Below are 25,211 nucleotides of genomic sequence, written 5' to 3'. Positions count from 1 at the left end.
CACAAGGTGAGGCATAAGTGCAAAGGTTAAGACTTTAATAAGGATTTTAATAAGAAAAAGCAAACAAACACAAAGAACTAAACATGAACAAACTAAACATGAAGCAATGACTAAGGGAACAAAATACAAAAACATGAATCAAAAAGCATGGCAACAAGAGAACAGAGCCGAAAAGCATAACAGAACAGAACCAAACAGCATAACAAAAGAACTCAGATGCAAGACCAAACTTAACTCAAAACATACTCATATATACACACTAAACTAATTAGCCACATCGGTTCAGGTGAGTGTTTTTATCACCTTTTTATCACCTGACCAAGGTAAACTCTGGGTAAACTTTGAGTCCAACACAATGTATCAGAGCGTGAGGAGCTGGAACCTCCCCCCACCCATTGAAGGCGCTACTCTGGAGCACAATTAGAGATCCAGGACAACTACCCTAAGGTCCTTTGTTCGGTTTCCCAACAAGAGGGGCTGTGGTGCAAGTCCTTTAAACAGGGTGGTGGGGCAGGCAGGAAATCGTCAAATCCGGCAGGGAGAGCGAACACTATGGCTGCGTCCCATTTTGAAGTGGACTTTACTGGGTGCTTACTACTCCCTCCTCTGTTTGCAGTAAATGTCATTGAAGGAAACTTCCATCGACAAAACTCCACCATGCGAAGTCACCATTGCAGATGTCCCGTCCCCTGTTTGTTACCATGATAACATAAGCACCTCGGATACCCGTCACTTCTGCTGTGGAAATGTCACACTATGGACATTAAATATTGAATATTTATTATAACAAAAACTGATACCTTTATAAAACATACTATTAAAACATGCATCACTTAAAAGTAAATAATTTATTAATTAATAATAATTGATTAAATGTGTACGGAGAATTATCAATATTTTTACAGATGATTACTAGCCTATATAACACTAAGGATTTCTTGATTAAATAAAAATTTTAATTGTTGTGTCCTGTTAATAAGATGTTTCCTGGATAATGACAAAACATATAAATCCTTTTTCTCGCTCCAGCGAGAAGTAATGACTTATGGGACATTTTTCATTCCTATTTCTGGAATGAAAACTAAACATTTTCGCTTTCTGCAGTTTGGAATCACACTTAACATGGCTGAAAACCCTGTGAAGTATACTTTGCAGGGTACTTCAGGCAGACTGAAATGCACCTATCGTCTCTCAACTCGGGAGGCGGGGCAGAGACAGGGTTGTGAAAGCTGGGCGGATCGTCACTGAGTCGTCGAGGCATGGCTCTCTGGGCAGACTGGGCCCTTGGCAGGGTTCTCTAGGCCTACATTAACGCTGGCAGATCAGTACTTATCTTAGGTCGAGACTGGGCTTGGAAGGATAGTACTTCTCCTAGGTCAGTTGGAGAAGCTGCTTCTAGAGCGCTGCACCCTCCTCCAGCAACGTCTGTTTGCGCTTCCAGTCTTTCGCAGTGCAGCATAGGTTTACCTCCCTAATGAAATTTTGTTGCTGTGTAAACCACTGCTACTGATACTCATCGCATTCCACTCTTCATTGACTTGCTCACCTCCTCCAGTCTCCCTCTGGGGTTATTTTGCTCTTCTCTCCCCCACGCATGCCGGCTAGCAAGGCATAAGTGCAGAGGTTAAGACTTTAATAAGGAAAAGCAAACATAAACAAACAACTAAACATTAACAAACATGAAGCTATGACTAAGAGAACAGAATACAAAAACATGAATCAAAAAGCATGGCAACAAGAGAATAGTACCTAAACCAAATGTGGCAAGCGGTAGGGGCTGGTTAGAAAAATAGCAGCAGAAAAATAACAAAGCACTTCGCCAACAAAGCAGCAGTCATGCAATACAAAAGTGAAGCAATTATATGGCATATATTTGTCTAATGACAGTAAAGCAAACAAAAATAAAACAAAACTGATTGAATAATCAGGCAAAGCAGCAGCGTTCATGCATTTGTCCACAACACCCACCTCAACCTATAATTCCTAATTGTCAAAATGAAAATTAAACATACGCATACCACAGAGGACAATAAAATTTACTAATAAAACGTACATATCCAGATGCTGAATGAACAACCTCTAGCAATCCCTGTACAACCAGGAAGTACAGGGAACGGGCCACTTACCGACATCAGTAAGGCAATGTTGTTAATAAGGGAACACAACTGTCTAGGTGGAAACTGAAACAAAAACCACAAAAAAATTGGGCGTGCAGCAAAAGGCATGCACTCTACACAATAGAGAGTCAATACAAAGATTTCACTACTGAAAAAACAGAAAAAACCTACAATTTAAATTAAATGAAAACCATTCCCAAAAATATAAATAATAAATGGCAAACAGTACTCGTACCTGAGGCGGAAGCGGAAGTCAAACGCGCAACGAAACGAAGTGCACGCTACGCACAGGAGAGTTCACAGAAAACAACAACACTGTAGAAGAAGCCAAAATAAGTCTACAAGCTGATATAAACAAGTGCCTCTGTCCATAAGCATGGAATAGAGATCGCAAGAAGCATTCATACCCAATATGAAAGCGAAAGTCAGACGCACCATAAAACAGCGTGCGCACTCTACAGTCGTGGCCAAAAGTTTTGAGAATTACATAAATATTGGAAATTGAAAAAGTTGCTGCTTAAGTTTTTATAATAGCAATTAACATATAGTCCAGAATGTTATCAGATGAATTGCATAGTTCTTCTTTGCCATAAAAATTAACGTAATTCCAAAAAAAACTTTCCATTGCATTTCATCGCTGTCATTAAAGGACCTGCTGAGATCATTTCAGTAATTGTCTTGTTAATTCAGGTGAGAATGTTGATGAGCACAAGGCTGGAGATCATTATACTGTATTAGGCTGATTGGGTTAGAATGGCAGACTTGACATGTTAAAAGGAGGGTGATGCTTGAAATCATTGTTCTTCCATTGTTAACCATGGTGACCTGCAAAGAAACGCGTGCAGCCATCATTGCGTTGCATAAAAATGGTTTCACAGGCAAGGATATTGTCTAAGATTGCACCTAAATCAACAATTTATAGGATCATCAAGAACTTCGAGTAAAGAGGTTAAATTCTTGTTAAGAAGGCTTCAGGGTGTCCAAGAAAGTCCAGCAAGCGCCAGGATCGTCTCCTAAAGAGGATTCAGCTCGGATCAAAGTGTGCTTGCTCAGGAATGGCAGCAGGCAGGTGTAAGCGCATCTGCACGCACAGTGAGGCGAAGACTTTTGGAAGATGGCCTGGTGTCAAGAAGGGCAGCAAAGAAGCCACTTCTCTCCAAAAAAAACCAAACAAACATCAGGGGACAGATTGATCTTCTGCAGAAAATATGGTGAATGGACTGCTGAGGACTGGGGCAAAGTCATATTCTTCGATAAAGCCTCTTTCCGATTGTTTGGGGCATCTGGAAAAAGGCTTGTCCAGAGGAGAAAAGGTGAGCGCTACCATCAGTCCTGTGTCATCCTGTGATTAAGGTGCAACAGTAAAGCATCCTGAGACCATTTATGTGTGGGGTTGCTTCTCATTCAAGGGAGTGAACAAACAAAACCCCTCTAATTCTGACAAACTCCAAGAAGTGATTATGAAAGAATGGGTTGCTATTAGTCAGGATTTGGCCCAGAAGTTGATTGAGAGCATGCCCAGTCCAATTGCAAAGGTCCTGAAAAAGAAGGGTCAACACTGCAAATACTGACTCTTTGCATAAATGTCATGTAATTGTCGATAAAAGCCTTTGAAATGTATCAAGTGCTTGTAATTATATTTCAGTACATCACAGAAACAACTGAAACATAGATCTAAAAGCAGTTTAGCAGCAAACTTTGTGAAAACTAATATGTGTGTCATTCTCAAAACTTTTGGCCAGGAATGTACACAGAGGGTTGACAGGAAATTGCGTCACTGTTAATGAGTCCAAAGGAAACCTAAAGAAAGCATTTAAGTGAGTACCACTGCCCATAAACATAGCTGAGCGATTGCGAAGAGCATTTTTACCTCTGCCAAGACCAGACAATGCAGCTTTAGCGGTTAGCCCAATGTAGCATGGATGGTACACCCAAACGTGGAAGTCGGCGAGTAGGTAGGATAACCACACGATTTAGTTTAAGGACTCTCACGAAAGGGGAGCAAGGGAAAAACACAAATTTAACCCGCGTCCTATAAATACACACTCAATATCAAAAAGCAAAACCCAAGAGTGTGAGTACTCACGGTATATGATATATATGATATATGGTGGTTTGTTTACTCCTTTTATACTTCCTGGTTCGCGACCGCATTACTTCCGGGTCCTAGTGCCGGTCGCAGATTGAGTGGGCATGACACAAAGGGAGGTGGGCGCTCTACCGAAAAGGCTCTCCCACTACCTTTATAATGGCCCACAGGTAAACAGATTGGCTAGTGTCTGGAATAATCTCCGACACGAACCAGGTGACCCGGAAGTCCTCCAACCAAAAGTATGGCAGTATATAAAACAGCACGGCCGATTGTTAATAAGGCACCCACATAAATATAACCATGATGAGACCATAGCTCATCCTGCTACAATCCAGTTAACAACAGAAGAAAACAGATGCAAGACCACACCTAACCTAAAACATGCCCATTTATACTAAACTAATTAGCCACCTCAGTCCAACACAAATATCCCTGACAAGGAGCCACTCCAAAATATACAGAAATGTGAAACCTTTTGTGGACACTGTCATTGATAAAGAATGTTTGATGGTAAAAAGCCATCAAAAAAAAGAGAAAAGACACAAAAAAGTATTTAAATATTTTTTTTTATTAATTAAGTGTAATTAATTAATTACACATAATCATATGACTGGATGGACCTCCAGCCACTAACCTATTTATAGGCTGATTCATTTCCTGAAAATGAGTTTAAATAAATTTCGGGTGTGTGAAGGATAACCATACTAAATATATAAAAGTTTTATACAAAAAATATTTTGTAATGATATTTGTGAAGTCACCATATTATTCACCAAAATGAAATCTGAATTAATTTGATATCAAACATGCCCTAAAGAGTATATTAGTTTAATATTGTTATATCATTACAATTTAATCCATCCAGCATCATCCTTATGCCACATTTTTATAAAATCCTTTATAATTCCATGTCTTGTCCAAGTGTTTTGGACCTTGTTCAATCTGTTATTGCATCGTCTGCATGTACTGACCTGAAGGGAGATGGCAATTCATCCCCAGGCTTTTAGATGAAGTTGCTTGGTATTTTGCCAAACAGTAGTTCAAAGGGGCAAAGCTTTCAGATGCCTGCAGGCTCTCATGGACAGCAAACAATGTTTAGCCCTCCTTGCTGTGTCCCTCTTTACAACTTCCCTTAGAATAACCTGCAGTGTTTGGTTAAATCTCTCTATGAGGTACTGCTTTTGAAGACAATACATGGGGATTTTAAGCTGTTTTACCTGAAACAGCCAGCACAGGTTAGACACTAGCCATAACATGAAGGGAATGCCTTCCTGTATATAATGAGGATATCCTTTGGGATTTCCACTTGGCTGCAGGTGCTTTATCGTGTCAATCTTGGAACAGGGAACCACAAAGAGATCTTGCTGCTGTGTGTGTTAATACAGGAGGCCATTTTAATGACAAAGTAGGCAGCAGGCAAAATCTGGTTGTTTTGCCAGTTTTCCATCTCAATGGAAAACTCAAGGCCTCAAGGCCTAAATGAGATAAAATGAGATAAAATGAGAAGTGATTCAGTCACACCCTGACTGCAGTGTCAATACTGTTTTTCTCCTCTTTCGCCAGGTAGGCATAGTGTGTCTGTTGTTGGCAGTAACTAGTTTGAAATCAGCATCTATTGGGTCTCTCTGCCCTAGGCATACATTTCACAAAGGCCAATAAATCACTCCCTATCAAAAAGGACAAAGGCCCATTGTGCACATTTGTGTTCTGTATGTGCCCTGCAATGGATTGGCATACTGTTGCCAGGCAGTTTGGGAGACATTTGAATGATGGTACTGTGGTTGACAGCTAAAATAACTTTTTTAGTGTTTAATATTTGTGAATGTGACTTTACTGGAATGAGTACCTTCATATCAATTGCCTAGCAGCCAGCACTACTTTTATTGAAAATGAATCAATAATTTGACTTTACTATAAATTCAGTGTTCATATAGTATGTGCATATCTTTTTTTCAAATTGTATTTTTTTTTTACAATTAATGCAAATTATGCACATTTTTTCCAGAGTTTTTTTGAAAAGCTGAAAAACTTGTAAGTATTTGAAAATAGCATGCATCCTTCACTTATTATCTGATCATATTCTGCTATTAATATTCTATGTAATGCTTTTGAGAATTATGTTATTCTTAAATATCTTATGTGCAGACACTGTGGCCCTCCAGCTCCACCCAAAAGACTAGGTACAGCCTATTTTTACTCAAAAGATTTCATATTAATTCCATAATGTTTAAAGTTGTGATTATTAATTGTCCTTATTAACATATTTGACAATGATAGTATGAGGCATACAGGAATTTCTCAAATTAAAATAAATTTACAGGACATGACTTTTTAAATGCATTCACTTTTAAACACCACATTTGTAACTCTAGTAATGTAGTATCATTGACATTGGTAACTGTAATTAAATTACATGCATTTAAAATGTAATGCGTTACATTACTGCATTATCAGAAAAAGTAATTAGATTAATGTAATGTGTTACACAGTAACATGTTATACCCAACTCTGATCATGAGTTTGTTGAAGGTCTCAGTATGGTGCAGTCTCTAGTGGTTAGAAGTAGTAAAATGTCTGAATAGAGGTTTTACACTGAAATTAATTTTATTTTTTTAGCATACACATATAAGATAAATAATTACATTTAGTATAACTAAAATTATTTTGAAAATACATGTAAATATTTCATGTTTATAATTCTGAAATTCCTGTTAAAGAGTACATAATACAAAGATGAGCATGTCCATCTTTATTACAACATTTTTGTGACTTACTTTTTAGATATTAATGCTGAATGTGGTTGGTCTGAGGATGAATTAGTAAGTATATTGGTTGCAAACACAGACTTTTTGCTTTTATTTTCTTTGCAAACACAAGTCATTTTGTTTATTTTTTTATTGATCAACACACCAATGGTATGTAGACTTCTTTCACTCAATTAAAAACATGCCTAAACACTGACATGTACAGTATAAACATGTCAATCAGTTCTTTCAAGAGGGAGCTTAATTTGCTTAATCAGCTGTAATGCACAAGAGTTTATGTAGATTTGTCTAAAACCACATTTTTTTGTGGCACAAAACCTTTAGCTTGTTTAGCTTGACTGCAAGATTTAATCTGCAGCACCTGGCCTCTGTGGGGTTAGGTTCCTCTCTAATGATAAGTGACCTGTTACAGGTTACCACCTGTTAAACAATGATCACAGTTAGGCACAAAGCACAATGAATTTAACATTTATAATTTTAGAAAACATAAACAAATACATAAAAAAATTGGGGTGTACCACAAAGACCTTTAAAAATATGTTATTTAGCTGTCTTAACTGCATATTATTTATTTTATGTACATAAAGTTTTAACCTTTTAAACTTGCATCTATGTCATTTAGCCATAAATAACAACAAAGAAATTAGAAATGAATAACAACACATTATCACCATTGTTTAGTTACATCATAGTGAATCCATTTAGATATAATTTAAGATAATAGGACATATACTTCAAGTAATATTGTTAAAAGTCTTTTCACAAAATATAAAGTGTTGGTGTTTAACATGTGTTAGCATGCATGAGCGATAATAAGCAAGTTAATAAATAAAATTAGTATAAATTAGATATATAGTTCTTTCAATGTTTCAATGAGCTCCTGATGTGATGGCATCATTGAGAGAGCCTGCTACACTGGCTACACCAATATAATTTAATTTCCAATTTTCAACCCAGCCATTATCTACTGAACCAATGTTGGGCCAACCTTGTGATAATCTACTGAAGCAGTGTTGTGCCAACGTTGGGACAACCTATCTTTGGCCCCACCAATTAGCCAATATTGGGCCAATGGACAAAATGATGTTGGGCCAACCACTGATGCAAACATTAGCCCAACGTTGGCCCTTCAGTAGTGTGCACATGCACTAATATTGGCCCAACATTTTGCCGATGTTAAGCCAACAGAGTAATGCTATATGGGTATATGAGTGACATCAGTGAGTTTAGTCCAGGGTCCAGGAAGTGCGTAATGTGGTGGAGGACCATGTGAGTGGGGCGATATGACGCGTCCCAGGGAAATAGCTGCCCGTGGCACCTTCACTCCCCCGCTTACTTCTTCCCTTTTCTTTTGTTTCATTCTCCCTTCTTTAACCCTTTCCTTCCCCATTTTTACCTACTGTAAATAAAATTGCAATTTTTCCCATAAGACCTTGTCTCATGTCCGTGCTTCAGGGTGCCGCTCGTGCACGTAGGGTCAAACCCATTACGCTGATCACATGCTTGTTGTTTTTGGATTCCGACTCACTAAACAATGGGTAATTGCACTGTGCTCTTGTTCTTTAATTTTTTCCACTGCTGTACAATTCTGTGCTGCTCTCAATAATGATCCTGTGCTGTTTTTAGATGCCTTTTTTATGTTAAGTTTTAATATTATGGATAGTGTTGCACCTTTTAGAACCTTACCCTCTAATCCTAAGAAAGACAAGTTACCAGTTGTCTTTTAAAATGAAAAAGAACAACCAAAATGACTATTAAAGAACTGTAAAAAATGAGAAGACAAATATATCTCAGGCATTATTTTAAACAGCTGTACTTAACCTCATTTTTGTAAGCACTATTAAAGCTGATCTTAATGCCCACAACCTTTTCATTTTTTGTCATGAACCAGTCTGATCAGCCTAGTACCTCCAGGTCATAAACCCATCAACCCCCACAACCTACATGTCTTGTCCCCAGCAGACAGGATTGATAATATTAGAGCGTTTATATCACCTCCTTCTTGTAATCCATCAATAAGTGATACATGCTGCTTTTAACTAGTTTGGACCTGTATCATTTCCCTTTTTAAAGAGATTATTGGGCATATGAAATGTTTGTTCTGTTTTATCAATGTAATCCCTCTTTGACTTTTTTAAATAGAATATATATTTTGAAAATCTTTGAATTTCAAATATAAGTCTGACCACTGGTAGCATGCCAGTGACTTTTACGCATGCAGTGGTGCAACCATTAATTAAAAGACCTACTCTGGATCCCTTGATTCTGTCTAAATTTAGACTTCAAAGATACTTGAGAAAGTTGTCATCTCCAGTGACAATTAGATGCACATGCTATCCTGTAAGACTACAGGCAGTACAGATAAGCAGACAAGTCTTAGCCTTTCTCACCCTCAGCACATAGAGCCACCCAGGGCTGTGTCCTAAACCCACTGCTGTACTCACTGTATGACTGCATGTACGACTGCATGCTAACTACTATATACTGACATTGGGATTGCTAACGACACCATTTTGGTGGGCCTGATCTCTGAAAACAACAACAAGTCCTATCTAGAGGACATTGGAGAACTGGAGAACTGGCATTAAAGAAACAACCTCCTCCTAAATGTCCGCAAGACAAAGAAGTTGATAATGGACTTCAACACAAGGCAAAAGAGGAACAGGAGCAGACCCATGTCATCAACAAAAGCCCTTTAAAGAGAGTAAATGGCATACAGTACCTCCAGTGTTCACGTCACAAAGTACCTGTCATGGTCCTGTCACATAGACACCATGGTTAAAACAGCCCAGCACTGTCTCTACCACCTCAGATGCTTAAGAGACTTTAGATTGCTCTCCATGGTGCTAAGGAACTTTTACCCCTGCGTCAGAGAACATCCTGTCCTGAAACATCACAACCTGGTTTTGGAATAGCACCATGCCAGACAAATGAGCTACAGGGGGTGGTGCAATCAGCTGAGCACATAATCCGCACCAAGCTCCCTAAACTGCGCTCAATCTACAGCAAGCAGACCAAGGCCAGGAAGATAGTGAAATACAGCCAAACCTTGGATTGCAAGCCTAATTCATTTCAAAAGCATGCTTGTATATCAAATCATTCATAGCAAATTTCATCAAAATAAATAAAGGAAACTGATGATTTGTTCCACAGGCCAAAACAATTATATAAAAATGATTAATACTCAATATAAAGTAAAAATAACACAAATTAACCTGCACTTCCTGACACATCAGTGTTCCTGTTAGTGTGTATGTGTGTATGTGTGAAGCTAAAGTAAGAGGAGTGGAGGGATTGTGTAGAATGACTCCCTCCTCCCCTCTTCCTCTCGTCTTACACAGTAGCCCCCTACCTTGTCGTAAATAAATGAGTTGGTATGAAAAAAGAATGTCGGTAAATCTGCTCATAATTGCGCACACGTTTATCAGCCTTTTGATCATAAACGCTACCTTTTGTAAAGTGAAAGTGAGTGCCGCAGGTTCACAAATGCATGTCATTAATTCACAACCGCACTCCATCCATTATTTCCAGCTGACATCAAATACTGGATAAAATAGTAACTTAATGCTGGACACAAACAAAAAAAAAAGCGTAATAATTACTATAACACTGTAAAACCTGAAGTGCTTCGTGTGGATTCATGCGACAGGTCATTTTCTCAGGGAACGATTCACATATAAAAATATTTACTTGAAAATAGAGAATTTTTTTGTTTCTTCATTCATGTCTTCTGTGCTCAATGTGTTTGACATATTCATGAGTCATAACACTCGCATAGTTAACACTATCAAATCAGGAAATTAAATCACTTAAGACAATTTAAACTGAGGCAAACCATATATTACATTGTTTTGTCTCTGTTACAACAATACAAAAACTATATAAAAAACTTTTTATTATAAATTTAAAAGCATGACTTACAGATGGGACAATAAAAAATGCATGTCAGAGGGACAGAAATCTCATGACGACTTGCAGCAGTGTGCGAGTTTTCAAGAGACGCGATGTCGCAAGAAACATGAGACCAGTAGGTGGCAAACATCTTTCAATTCAATTCAATTCTATTTTATTTGTATAGCGCTTTTAACAATTGTCATTGTCGCAAAGCAGCTTTACACAATCAAAAGAATTATTTAAGTTTGTATGGAATGTGAATGTGTATGAATTTAAACGGTCAGCTAGTCCCTGGTGAGCAAGCCGAGGGCGACAGTGGCAAGGAAAAACTCCCTGGGATGGTTATAGGAAGAAACCTTGAGAGGAACCAGACTCAACAGGAACCCATCCTCATTTAGGTGAAACAGAAAGCAGGAATTGATTTGAATTCATACTGTGTGTTAGGTGTTAGCCAGTTCAGCTATAACAGTTGATGTTAACTGATGTTAATATGGAGTCCAGGTAGATTTTGGAGACTCAGGAAGACTTGTAGGAAATTCCAGTCCTGAACTATTGAGCAACTACAGCCAAGTCAAGTCCTCAGAGAAACAGCTGTCAACACCAGTCGAGGCCAGAACCGTCTTCATGGTAAAGTGAAACTGGGGCACACACACACGGGGCATCCATGTGACAAGAACTCCAACCAGGAGCAGGGCACCAGGAAGGGTCAGACAGGTCTGGAGGGCAGCGAGAGTCTGGATCACTGGCAGCTCAGGAATGACATGTGTAGCTTGACAGAGAGAGGGAAAGAGAGAGGGAAGAGAGAGAACGGGGGAGAGAGAACAGGAAAGGGGAGAGAAGAAGAGGAGATATAGCAGTTAGGTATGGTCGCAGTCACATAATGTATAATGTAAATGTATATTTTGTGTAGAGTGCAAGCAGAGACTCCTATAGGCAGGACGAACTATAACAGCAGAACTAAAAGGGAGAGTCAGAAGGAAACACAGACATGAGGGCTCCCTGAGATAAGATAGGTGTGATATGCTCGTATCTTCTGGTTCTAGTGAGGACTCTCGCTGATGCACTTTGGACTAGCTGAAGCTTGTTTATGCACCTAGTTGAACAACCAGACAGTAAGGCATTTTAATAGTCCAACCTAGAGGTGATCATTTAGCGACAGTATATTTCTTATCTTGGCAATATTTCTGAGGTGAAAGAATGCAATCCTGGTAATATTATCTACATGAGCTAGAATCTATAATCACACTGAGGTTTTTTACTGTTGCACTTAATGGACGAGAAAGGCCATCTAAAGTTAAAGTGTGATCTAAAATCTTACTTCTAGCTGTACGCAGTCCTATGACTAGAACTTCTGTCTTATCAGGATTAAGCAGAAGGAAGTTAATTACCATCCAATCTCTTATGTCCTGCACAGATTGCTCAACTTTAGTAAGCTGTTTTTTCTCATCTGGTTTTGCTGAGACATATAACTGTGTGTCGTCAGCATAACAATGAAAACTAATACCATGCTTACAGATTATGTTGCCCAGAGGAAGCATGTAAAGAGAAAAAAACAGTGGGCCTAAAACTGAACCCTGTGGAACATGAAACATCACTAGAGAACGTCTCGGGTTACTTTGCTGTAACCCTGTTCCATGAAAAGGCGGAAACGAGATGCTGCGTGAAAACGCTATGGGAACATCTTGTCATGTTGTTGGTTGTGAAGCATGTGTGTACCAAACACGCCAAATTTTTGGCTTTTATAACCTTGGTCAGGTGACGTCATCTGATAGGACGCACCTGCAGGTTATAAATAGGAGTGAACCGGAAACATTCCTCAGATTAATTTGTCTGAACGGACGTCCGGTCACATCGGCAGTGCGGCATTGGGACGCAGCATCTCGTTCCCGCCTTTTCAGGGAACAGGGTTACAGCAAAGTAACCCGAGACGTTACCTTTCAAAGGCTACACTCGATGCTGCGTGAAAACGCTATGGGAACGAGAGTACCAACGCCGCCGCACTGCAAATGTCTGGACTCCAAGGTTGTGTAGCGTGTGCGCACAAGGCCGAGAAGGTCTCAGAACTATGTCTGGGTAGCTGACTCGAGGACCCGTGGGCCCGGAGTAGCATGAACATCCAAACTAAAAATGTAATATATGTGTGCGGAGAGGACAACCCTCCGTGTCACACACTTGCTGCAAGGGAATACCTCTTGCTAGTGCAATTGATGAGGCGATTCCCCTGGTTGAATGAACCCTGATTCCTAGAGCCGAAGTGAGCCCACGCGCCTCATAGGAGAGGGCAATAGCATCTCTCACGCAGCTTGTGGCCCCAAAACATGTAAAAGCTGCTCTGACTTACGCCACTGGCTGATGCGGTGGACGTAAATCTGAAGAGCACGTACTGGACACAGTGAGTGAAGTCTCTCCTGCTCCGAAGCTGTAAAGGCGGAGGACAGAAGGCTTCAAAAACAATAGAAAGATCTTAGAAAGTATCATTTAGAAAAAACATCTTAAGGGTCAGAAACCTGAGGCGCTGACTCTAGTGGTTCAACAAGGGGCACAAGCCAGAGGACAAATTTTTCCTGCAGAAACTCCAGCACTGAAACAATTCGGCAGTGGACTGGGTCTACCTGCTTCGTCATGCACCAACTTTCAAATACATTCTATTTGAGGGAAGGCAGCCCTAGCACTTAGAATAGTCTTAATTACGCTGGCTGGAAGACCAGCTTGACTTAGTTGGTTCTGTTCAGGGACCGCCAAGGCGTCCAGACGCAGGGGCTGGAAGTCAGAGAGTAGTAAAGGGGACATTTGCTGATCTTGCGAGGCAAAGAGGTCCACCTCTGCTACATGAAATTTTCCCAGAATGTAAATCGCTCTGAGGGAGAGGAACCTGGTGCGCTAGCTTATTTAGCGGCGCGAGCACAGTCCGCCCTGGCGATTAATATATGAGACTGCCATAGTGTTGTCCACACGCACTAGGACATGGTAGTCTCAACTGCTGGAGGAAGTGCTTTAGGGCCTGAAATAGAGCCATGATTTTGGGGCAATTGATGTGCTGCGCAAAAAGATGGCCTCTCCAGCTCCCTTGGGCTGGACGGTCATCTAAGACCGCACCCCAGCTCATGAGGGAAACGTCTGTCGTTAGCATCTGCGACGACAAGACGAACTTAGAGTGGGACCCAGAGTCAGAGACCGGGGTCTGAACCACATAGAAAGGGTATGAAGCACCTGGCGCATAGCCCTTATTGGGGATTGGCCCTAGAGTAAAATCCCCTGGTTCTTAGCCACAACTGAAATGCTCTCATGTGCAGAAGGTCCAAAGGCGTCACCGTGGATACAGCTGCCATGAGAGCTAAGATCTCTGAAAGTGATGGTCACTTTCTGGTCTAGCTTGATTTCCTTGACGGTGTTGAGAATGAATTCGACACGAGCGGGAGACAGCTGTGCCCGCTTACGCTCAAATTCCATGTGACACCCAAAAATGTTGTCCTCCAAACAGGAAAGAGCATGCTTTCATGGCATTGGATCTCAATCTTAGGAAACGAAGATTAGCTAGAACGACATGCTGATGTCGAAGCGCTAGCTACTGAGACTGGGCCAGCCAGTCATGTAATTCAGTACGGATGCTCTGGAGTCGTAAGAGCCAGAACTACATCCATGTATTTTGTGTATGTGCGGGTGAAAAAGCTAGACCAAATGGAAGGACCCGATACTGGTAAGCTTCGCCCCTGAAAGCGAACCTCTGGAACCTCCTGTGTTGTGGCAATATTTCTATTGATTCATTTTTAGATAGCGGTAAAGCCCGCAAAATCTAAAAAATTGGACGCAGCCCCCCGTTCCTCTTGCGCACTTTCCGGTTTCATGGAAGTGGAGACCACGCCATTGAAACGCGGAGGGTGGTGTGAGAACTGAATCCTGTAGTTTCTCTGTACAGTGCTTAGTACCCAAGGAGATATACTTGGCAGTAGCTTCCACGCTGCCAGTTTCTCTGAAAGGGGCAAAGCTCAGCGGCTTGGTTAAACGGGGGGGATGTTAGATGTTCGGCATCCTGAAACACGGCAGGAAAAACCCGAAGAACTAACATTTTATTGGAGACTGGAGTTGCCCGAAACACCAGTGGTGGCGGAGCAAAAACACCAACCTCCTGGGGGTGCCAGGGAGAACACTTCATTCTTTAAAAGGAATTCTGCGTGCCTCTCCCCATTGGGGGGCCACCCCCAACAGTCCTGGGCACATGAACCTCAGGGTTTCTTTGTGAAGACAATATGCCAGTCTGACCTCTTTTGAGGCGGATTGCGTGACGCACCCCAATCTTGTCGAGGGGGTGCCCAGCTCAAAAACACTCTCCTTGTGTGTTTCACGCCTCGCAACAGTCAGACCCGGTCGAGACTGGGTGGCCGACAGTCCTGACTCTTGAGCGAGGCGGGGAAGGAATTTCCCGAAGGCTTGTTATATAACTTTGCCTCATGAACCTAGTGGCGACCGAGTTAACGACATCACCAAGTAGGGAGGCGAGATGGGGCATTGAGGAGGAATACACGATCCTTCTCCTTGATGCCCCTGAGATTCAACCACAAGTGGCTCTCCGCGGAGACCATAGCAGCCATAAAACGGCCGATAGCACGAGCCATCTGCTTTGTTGCACAAAGAGACAAGTCTGTGGCCCGGCGTAAGTCCAATACGCCTTACCTTGCAGAGCCCCGCCAGTACTCAAGTCTCTCAGCAGGTCAGCCTGGTAGGCGTGCAAAACCGCCATGGTGTGCAATGCGCCAACCTGACCTGCTGCCTGAAAAGCTTTTCCCTCCAGGGAAGATAAAAAGTCTACACAGCTTGAACGGAAGTAATAGCTTTTCAGGAAGGATGATGTCCCATCTGGCGGATATTCTGTAAAGCACAACAGATTTATTTAAATTCTAAAATGGTCCTTGCGGAATTTAGCAGCACTCCCCAATACGAGTTGCAGTTTTCCATGGGAAAAAAAACCTGCATTCTTAATAGCCACATCTTACCTCAGCCCAGTGGTTCCTAAAGTGTGGGGCGTGCCCCACTAGTGGGGAATACAGACATGACAGGTGGGAATGAACAGGTGCAATGAACAGGAGGGAATTAGTGGAAAATAATAGAAAAGTATATACAGTGGGACCTTGGATTACGAGCATAACTCGTTCCGGAAGTGGGCTCGTATTCCAAAACACTCGTAAATCAAAGCAAATTTTTCCATAAGAAATAATGAAAATTATAATTATTTGTTCCACAGCCCAAAAAAAATTAATACATAAAAATAATTAACAGAAAATATAAAGTAAAAATAAAACAAATTAACCTGCATGTTACCTTAAAAAAAGTAAAAATAAAGTGTGTTATGTGTGTGCGTGAGCGTAATTTGACACTGTGCCGGTTGTGTGTGAGTGAAGCACCCCCTCTCTTTCACACACACAGACACACACACACACACACATTAAAGGCGAGAGAGAGAGAGAGAAAGAGAGAGTGTGTGAACCAGCAACGATGTGTCAAATTACGCGTGCACACACATAACACACACACTCAAAAACTGACACACACTAACGACAAGAGAACACACTCTGCAAGGCAAGAAAACATAACACACACTCTGCAAGGCAAGAAAAAGAAAAACACACACACAAACATAACACAAACACTCAAACACTGACACACAGTAAAGGCGAGAGAGAAAGAGAGTGTTTGTGTTTGAACAGGCGCGGTGTCAAATTATGCGCACACACATAACACACACACACTCTGCAGCGCAAGAGAAAAAAAACACACACACACACATAACACACACTCAAACACTGACACACAGTAAAGGCGAGAGAGAAAGATTGCGCGCGTGTGTGTGTGTGTGAACCGGCGGTGTCAAAATATGCGCGCACACACATAACACACACACTCTGCAGCGCAAGAGAAAGAAAAAAACACACACACACACACACGGATTGATTATACCAGTAAGAGACGAGCACCAGCAGATGAATACCCGCAGCGCCAGAGAGAGAAAAAAAGGTTGGCTCAGTTGTGATGACGCGACGCTCGGTGTCAAAACAAGAAGCGCATGCGTTATACATGATACTCAGAGCTCGTAAACCACAACAACGCTCGTTTTTTAGGTCAAAATTTATTTAAAATCTTTGCTCGTCTTCCGGAACACTCGTAAACCGCGTTACTCGTAATCCGAGGTTCCACTGTATTCTAATTCATGCTTTTCTTTATTGACAATAAAGATCAGACACTCGAAACTAAACAATCACACGCAAAGAAATGGATCATTAATACAAGTAAATTAAAATAACTTTAGAGAAAAAGTGGAACCATAGTGCAACAATAACGGTTTAACGTCGGCATGTTAATTGCAGAGGGACAATATATAAGAAAACATTTAGTATTATGTATGTAATTTTATTTATTCCAATGTGTATGGTGATGTTTCTGTATTTTTGTTAAAAATTCATATTTCATCAGGCAGTACTATTTTTAGTTTCCAGTGTGGCAACAAAGTTGCTTTTTGATCCTTCAGACGCTGAACAGAAGGGAAGATCAATATCGTTCTACGCCTTTTGTTGCTGTGCGGCATTTTGCAATGTTTCCTAAATCATTTGTTGCGCCGTAGAGAATAATGGTGTTTATGCTTTTAAACATGCATAATTTAAGGTGGATGTAGCTTAAAGCCAATGTAGAGAGTAAATATATGTGTGTATCTTATTCGCGGGTTTATTTACGCAGCTTTTGACTTCGGAGATGCGAATATCAAACTAACTTTACGGGACACAAATCGGTGTTATGCGCTAAAATGCCCTCCTGCCACGGATTCCCCCCCCCTACGTAATCTCTATCAAATATTATATTAGGACATACATTCAAAGGTTTATTATTATCAAATATATTATTACTATTATAATTAACCCTAGGCACGTGACAGCCATCGAGACGATTAATACAAATCCCCAAAAATGATTCTTTTATGGCACATTTATTTTGTAGGGGATTGTCAATGTACAAATAACAAATTATTTATCACAAATTACACCAAATAAATATTGTTTGTGGTGAAAAATTACAGGAAACATTTTTTATTATAAAATAAGCAATATAAAAATATACATGTTATATATGAAAAAATATATATATAATTTATATATTTTTCCCCTATACAACATTTTTTTATATTGCTTATTTTGTAATTTAATTCGTTTGTTATAATTTGTAATTTGTAAACCATAAACCTATAAATTTATATTCTAATATATTATTTGAAAGAGATTATGTAGGGGGGGTGGGGAGCATTTTAGAGCATAACACCGGGTCAGTAGCGTACTGTATGTAGTGAGCATAATACCGCCAATGGATACATTTGTTACATGGACCACAAAAAAGCAGGTGATTTAGCATCATCAGCCTAATCAATCAAAAAGTATATGATGAAGCCTATGTTGCGCTTGGATTCATGGTGGGGATGGTGAGGGCAGAGGAGAGACCTGTGTGTGTTTTGTGTCTTAAACCGCTTGCAGCAGACAGCATAAGACCCAACAAAGTAGGAAGACACTTAGAGACAACACACCCCAGTTACGTTAATAAGCCACTCGACTTTTTTGAAAGAAAGCTCTAGATAAGTGACGAAGTAAGCCTGTTATAACATTTGCACCTATATTCTATCTGTTTTGAACTTGGCATTATTTGATCTTATTGGTTTAGAAATTGATATTTCAATAAATAGTACACTTGGCCGTTTTCGTTATCATTTTGTTGACAAATGGGGCTTGAAAATTCGTCCACCCCCTTAAGTGGGAAATGACAGAAAATGTTTGAGAAACACTGTCCCAGCCTCTCTAACATTAGACTGGTCCCTTTGTTGCTGTTAGGAATTGCTTCTGCTTTCTTAAAGCCAACACAAAGAGACTGAGGGTGAGAGCTTCTTCCCACAGGCTAATCGTACCCTCATCCAGAACACCACTAATAACTAAATAATCGGATCTGATGTTTTGGTACACAATTTTTAGATTAATTTTTTTTTTAGATGTTTTAACTTCATATTCTAAATACTTTATTGGAATATTTTATTTTTTATTTAAATGTCCTCTCCAGGGCAATTCATGGGCAGTTGTATAAGGATTTTACTGCAAATCATACTGTGCATGTAAGAAATATGACAAATGTGACAAAAAATTTACATTTTATATTTTATTATGAAACTAGCTGAAATACCCATCATTAATGGGAAGACTTTGTAAAATAAATAAATAAATAAATAAAGCTACAAATAGGCTGATAAGCTTAAATGTAAACAGGGATATTTCAGTTTTGAACCCACATACTGCCTGTATTTCTGTATGGCAGAACTCCTTGCCTAGCTTATTAATACAAAGAAATAAAAGTTTTTGTAAGGTTGATTATCTTATGCAATGTTTATGTTAAGTTGTACTTCTTTCATCATTGGCCAAATATACTCCCTGTTCAGTAGTTAACCTGTGCCATAAGTTTAAAGGAATTTACTCTCAAACGCCTTTGCACAAAAATTTAGGAAATAACTTTTTAGGGAGTCCACCTTCAGTAGCTTCTGGAAGCCCTAGGATACGCAGATTTTGTCTTTTGCTCTGGCCTTCCACTGTAGGTCTACGACTTTGGCCGTTAACTTAAAGTTGTTTTCCTGAAGGCCGGAGCATATGTTTTCCAACTCGCTTACTTGACTCGCTTATATGGAATGATATCCCGGACATTATTCAAAAGGAATTGCAAAATACATTTGCAATTGCTTTTCCCATATGTGGATGGACAAAGTGTGCCATAATTCAAATGCAATTGCAAACTTTGCATTACTGTTTGCTTTTTTTGCCTTCACGAACGAACACTGACTACCAAATTTCAAATGAAAAAGAAAAGTCCATTTGCATTTTCCATGTCTTACAAGTCATGAGCCTGTCATATTTAAATAGCAAAATTAATTACCACAGTAGCTTTTTCACTTTCTTTGCGTTTCTGCAGCTGCACCTTCCCTCCTATAACGGCGCCGTCGAACCCTACGCATTCTTCGCGCAGGTGGGCTGGAAGACCTCAGGACAGATGAGCGGAAGGACTGGTCAAAGCTACGGGAGTCGCTCCACTTCCGGTTCGGCGCGGGTGACCGTAAAGAGGCGTGCGAGGAGCTGGCGGTCCGTGAGCGGCGTGTTCGGCATCGATTTAAAGTTTCTCACGCGCCGGGGCTATCCAGAATTCGAGCACGAAAAACAGGAAGAGCTAGCTCGTTGCGCATTTCCCCCGAGGACACCGACCGCCGCGGCTCCGCGAACACATCAGGTAAGCAGCACCAGGTGAGTGCTGCTCTGAGGTGCTGCTTGAGGCCGAGCACGGCGAAACCATAATGGCGGAACATCACGGCGAAAGAGCCGAGTGACCTCCGTCTTTGTTCCCCCAACTCGTGGATTCAACTTCCGTTCGGGACGCGTAGGAAATCGCGCTGGGGTCTAAGTGGACTGCGTTCTGGATGGCGTCTTACCACGGGCGCTCGTGGACACTGGTTCCACTGTTTTGCTGTTGCGCGGTGGATTGCTGGGGCAAAGCAACGCGTTTGACGACTGCCTGACCCAGCCTTTAATGTTCGCACTGTTTCTAGGAGCTACGTGCGAGATACGGGCGTGTCGCACGGTTCAAGTAAAAATAGGTAAGCAGACTCAATCTCATGAATTCTTTGTGGGAAACATCGAGGATGAGTGCATTTTGGGGTTGGATCTCTTAGAAAAATGGGGTGTGGTGTTAGACTTGAATAACAGGACTCTGCGTGGTAATTTCGGGTTAGCCAGGTTGCTAATACCCAAACCACAGCTGGACGTGTTAGTCACACACCCCCGGGGGGGCAGAACTTCCGGTAGTCGTGCCAGGTAAACATCCGGTAGCAGACCGAACGAGTATACTGGGCGAGCTTCTGCAGCGTAGCAGCGCAGGGTTAAATCAAACACAGACCGATACTTTGAAGTCGTTCCTACATGAATTTGCGAATATTTTTGCGGTATTTTTGGAGCGCGAGTGCACCCATACCAACCTGGTGCAGCACGCGACTGATACGGGAAATGCAGCCCCTGTTCGGCTACATCCGAAACGCCTTCCATTAGCTAAACAAGCTATCGCCGAACAGAAGCTGCGGGAGATGGCCGACTCGGGCATCATTGAGTGTCCGGACCGTGGTCTTCACCGGTTGTGTTCGTGCGTAAAAAAGACGATTCTTGGCGGTTTTGTGTAGATTACCGGCAGTTAAACAAAGTAACGTGAAAGGACTCCTATCCGTTGCCACAAATTGATGATGCGCTGGAAACACGTTGCAGGCTCGGCTTGGTTTAGCTCACTGGATCTGCGTAGCGGGTACTGGCAAGTAGAGCTCACCCCGGAAGCACGGCCTTAAACTGCATTTTCGATCAAGCAAGGGTTATGGCAATTTCGGTGCATCTTTCCCGTGCATTATTGGTGCACTGGAAAGAGTTTGAGGGTGCTAGCTAATTTAAGGGAGGTCTTTCTTGCTATCTGGCGGGGAAAATTTGTGGCTAAACACTAAAAAGTGCCAGCTGTGGCGGCAAGAGACCATTTTTCTGGGTCATGTAATTAATGCTAAAGGGATTGCTACCGATCCAGCCAAAATTGCTGCGGTAAAGAATTGGCCCGAACCGATAAATGTGTCGCAGCTAAGCACCTTCCTCAGGTTAGCCTCTTACTACCGCCGGTCCGTGAAAGACTTCGCCACGATCGAAAGCCCGCTGCACAGGCTAATAAAAAAGAACCAGTTGTTTCGCTGGGACAGTGTGCATGCGCATGCTTTCGGTCAGTTGCGTGGAGACGTCGGTCGTTCTTGATTATCCTGATGCATCTCGTACGTTTATCCTCGACACAGATGCAAGCGATGTCGGGCTGGGGGCTGTACTGTCGCAGGCTTCGCTAGTTTGGCTGCACAGTTTTAAAGAGCCTGAGGGTCAGTTAGCATGTTGTACTGTGTCGTCTAGGCCATCACCTGTAGTCATTTCGCCTGTGTCACCGCTGAAGGACTTTTGGGTGGGGGCACCTATGGAGCGTGTGGGCGTGGTCATTCTTGGTCCATTTCCCATTTCCGATCGCGGTAACCGGTATGTGCTGGTAGTCATGGATTACTTCACAAAATGGTCGGAGGCTTTTGCTGTGCCTGACCAAAGTGCTTCCACCACGGTTCGAGTGCTGGTGGATGAGGTTTTCAGCCGATTCGGCACTCTGGAGCAGTTATGTGATCAGGGGAGAAATTTCGGGGCGGAGGTGTTTGCGGCTGTGTGTAAAAAACCTGCACCACGTCCCTTCATCCTCAAAGTGACGGCCTCGTGGAACGTTTTAATCAGACTCTCACCACAAAACTCGCAGTGCTTACCAGCGATCGGCAAAAGTACATATTTTTCATGGGACGAACATTTGCCTCTCGTGCTCTGGGCATACCGCACAGCAGTGCAGGAGACTTTACAGCTAACGCCAGCTGCCTTAATGTTCGGACGCGAGCTGCGCACCCCCGTGGACCTTGTGTTTGGACCACCTCCCCAAACGGATTTACCCACGAAGACTGGGTTGGATTATTTTTGTTCTTTGAAAGACAAACTGTTCCGTGTTCACAAGTTGGCGCGTAAACACTTGGCGGACACTGGTGTTAAGCAGTGCCGTGTTTATGACACTCACAGCCAGGGGCGAGATTTTGCTATTGGAGAGCAGGTATGGGTGAATTCCCCTGGAAGGAAAAGGGGGCTCTCGCCTAAGCTTATGTCTCACTGGGTGGGTCCCTGTATGGTAATTGCCCAGCTCTCCGATGTCGTCTACCGGGTGCGGTTGGCGGGGCGCGCACGAGTGGTTGTACTCCACCAAGATTGTCTTGCTCCCTACCAGCCGCACGCCGGCGAAACATTGAACTCTGCGTAGGCCGGACCGCCTCATGACAATGTTTGCGCTCCTCCCTCCACAACGCCAGCGCCGACCGCCTTCACGCCTCAGAGTTCGTCATGGTGACCGGGGCGGTCACAGCTCAGGCGGGGGCTTTTCAATGTGTTCACCCTGTTGGGGAAGGGTGTTTGGGTTAGTGTCTTCGGCCAGGGTTGTGTGTTAGGTGTGTGACCTGTTAAATGTGCTGCTATTTACTCTGTATGCTGTACTGTGCTTGCAAAATAAATTACTCCCAGCAGCCATTGCATTGGGCAGCAATAAAGCTCACTCGTCTTTCCAACATCCTTTCCGGCGGTAAAACGCTACTATATATATATATATATATATATATATATATATAATTTTTTTGATTAATCACTTAGATTAATTATGCACTAGTGTTTATTGTAGACAACCATACAAGGGTAATTGTCACTAAGCCTGCCCTGGGTACACGAATTTTCTTGTATGCCCTCACAGATTCCTGCAGCTAAGCTTGGATGTACATTTACATTCCAATAAAGGTTACTGATGACATGCCTCTGAAGTTTGACTTTTTGCACCATTAAAATACTTATAGGCAACTAGTTATCATATCTTCTTCTCCATAAAAAATGTTAATGCTAAGTAGTACACATATATGGTTCTTTAATGTATTTGCATTGTACTAAAATGCATTCTTTTTTAATTGCCATACACAGTATCCCAAATCACTATGGCCGTTAAAAAATACAACAAAAAAACAACACATTTTTCTTTTTTTTAAAAAGCCAAAGCTTTTATCCTTAATGCTTTTTTTCCCCCTCACGTTACTTTTACTTTTATACTTTAAGTTTTGAAACCAGTACTTTTATACTTTTACGTGAGTAAGCTGAGCTTGAGTTGATACTTTAACTTGAGTTGATACTTCAACTTCTAAAGAAGTCTTTTTAAACCCTAGTATCTATACTTCTACTCAAATAATGAATGTAAATACTTTTAAAACCACTGGTTTCACACACACATGGTTACAGTGTTATAGTAAACAGTACACGCAATGTTGATTATACCAGTAAGATTACCTACAATTCCGCAGCGAAGAGAGAGAAAAACCAAGACAATGCTCATTTTTCAAGTCAAAATTTATTAAAAATCTTTGCTCGTCTTGCAAAACACTCGTAAACCGCGTTACTCCTCATCTGAGGCTCCACTGTAATTTAGTTGTTAATTTTTTTATTCATTTTTTGAAAATGTACATGAAAATGGAAATCCACATAACGAAAAAGCTATTATAACCTCTATTAAATATTATATTAGAACATAAATTAATAGATTTATGATTTACAAATTGCACCAAACGAATTTGATTATAAAATAAGCAACATAAAAAAGACATTTTGTATAGGGAAAAATATATAAATTATATATTTTTTTTATATACATGTATATTTTTATATTGCTTATTTATAATAAAAATCGCTTCGTGTAATTTTTCATTATAAACAATATTTATTTAGTGTAAACGTTTTTATATTACATGACAAACCCCTGCAAAATAAATGTGCCACAAAATAAACATTATATGAGAATTTGTATAACGTGTCTTTATTTTTCGTGTATTAATTTGTCACGTGCCTAGGGTTAATTATAATAGTAATTATATATTTGATAATAATATAATATATTTAATAATAATAATATGAATTTTTTATTGTGATGTCCTAATATATTTGATAGAGATTTTGTGGGGGCTGCAATTCATGGCAGGGGGGCATTTTAGCCTATAACACCAACTTTACCTCGGTTCAACTCCATTGCTCAAATTTTCCCCCACTTTGTCTGCAACTGCGAGTGACGTCACTTCCCATACAATCACGCCCCACAGTAAAGACCCACCCCTGACGCTGATTGACTGGTTTCCGTGTAACGCTTTAGAAATGCAATTGCAAATGGATTTGCGTTTGAGTTTTGGCCGGCTTCACGCTCGCGCAAGAAAGTGAAAACGCAAATGTGGTAATTGATTTTGCTATTTAAATATGACAGGCTCGTGACTTGTAGAACATGGCAAATGCAAATGGATTTTTTCATTCAGTGTGAGTTCATGAAGGCGAAAAAGCAAACGGTAATGCAAAGTTTTCAATTGCATTTGAATTATGGCACACTTTGTGCGTCCACATATGAGAAACGCAATTGTAAATTTAATTTGCAATTCCTTTTAAATAATGTCCGGGATATCGCTGTAGCGAGTTTTAATGAGAGTAAACGTTGGCCATGGTCCTACATTTCCAGTATACTAAATGAGAATTTTAATTCACAGTGTTAATCCAACAGCGTGGAGATAGCCTCGACTGTTAGTGAGGTTGTAGCATCATCTTTTTTCACCCAGTTTTAACACTTTTAGTAGCCATTGTAGGTCAGAATTAGGTGACCGTGGGGTAAAGTATAAAAGTA

The 25,211-nt window shown here is 41.1% G+C and overlaps 1 protein-coding gene across 2 annotated transcripts in view; it reads left to right on the top strand.

Annotated features, from left to right (window-relative positions):
* The window catches only part of si:dkeyp-117b11.1 (B-cell linker protein), a 113,579-nt gene that overhangs the window by 28,784 nt on the left and 59,584 nt on the right, over positions 1 to 25,211 (top strand). For both annotated transcript variants that reach the window (XM_053503168.1, XM_053503169.1), the window contains exons 2-4: positions 6,215 to 6,240; positions 6,355 to 6,389; positions 6,991 to 7,028. In XM_053503168.1, coding sequence (XP_053359143.1) covers positions 6,215 to 6,240; positions 6,355 to 6,389; positions 6,991 to 7,028 — 99 coding nt within the window. The remainder of the gene's footprint in view (positions 1 to 6,214; positions 6,241 to 6,354; positions 6,390 to 6,990; positions 7,029 to 25,211) is intronic.

This window comes from Clarias gariepinus, chromosome 9 (genome assembly GCF_024256425.1).
Source record: "Clarias gariepinus isolate MV-2021 ecotype Netherlands chromosome 9, CGAR_prim_01v2, whole genome shotgun sequence".
In the NCBI taxonomy this organism is placed as follows: domain Eukaryota; kingdom Metazoa; phylum Chordata; class Actinopteri; order Siluriformes; family Clariidae; genus Clarias; species Clarias gariepinus.
Note: the sequence above shows the minus strand (reverse complement) of the source record. Positions and strands in the feature narration are given on the sequence as shown.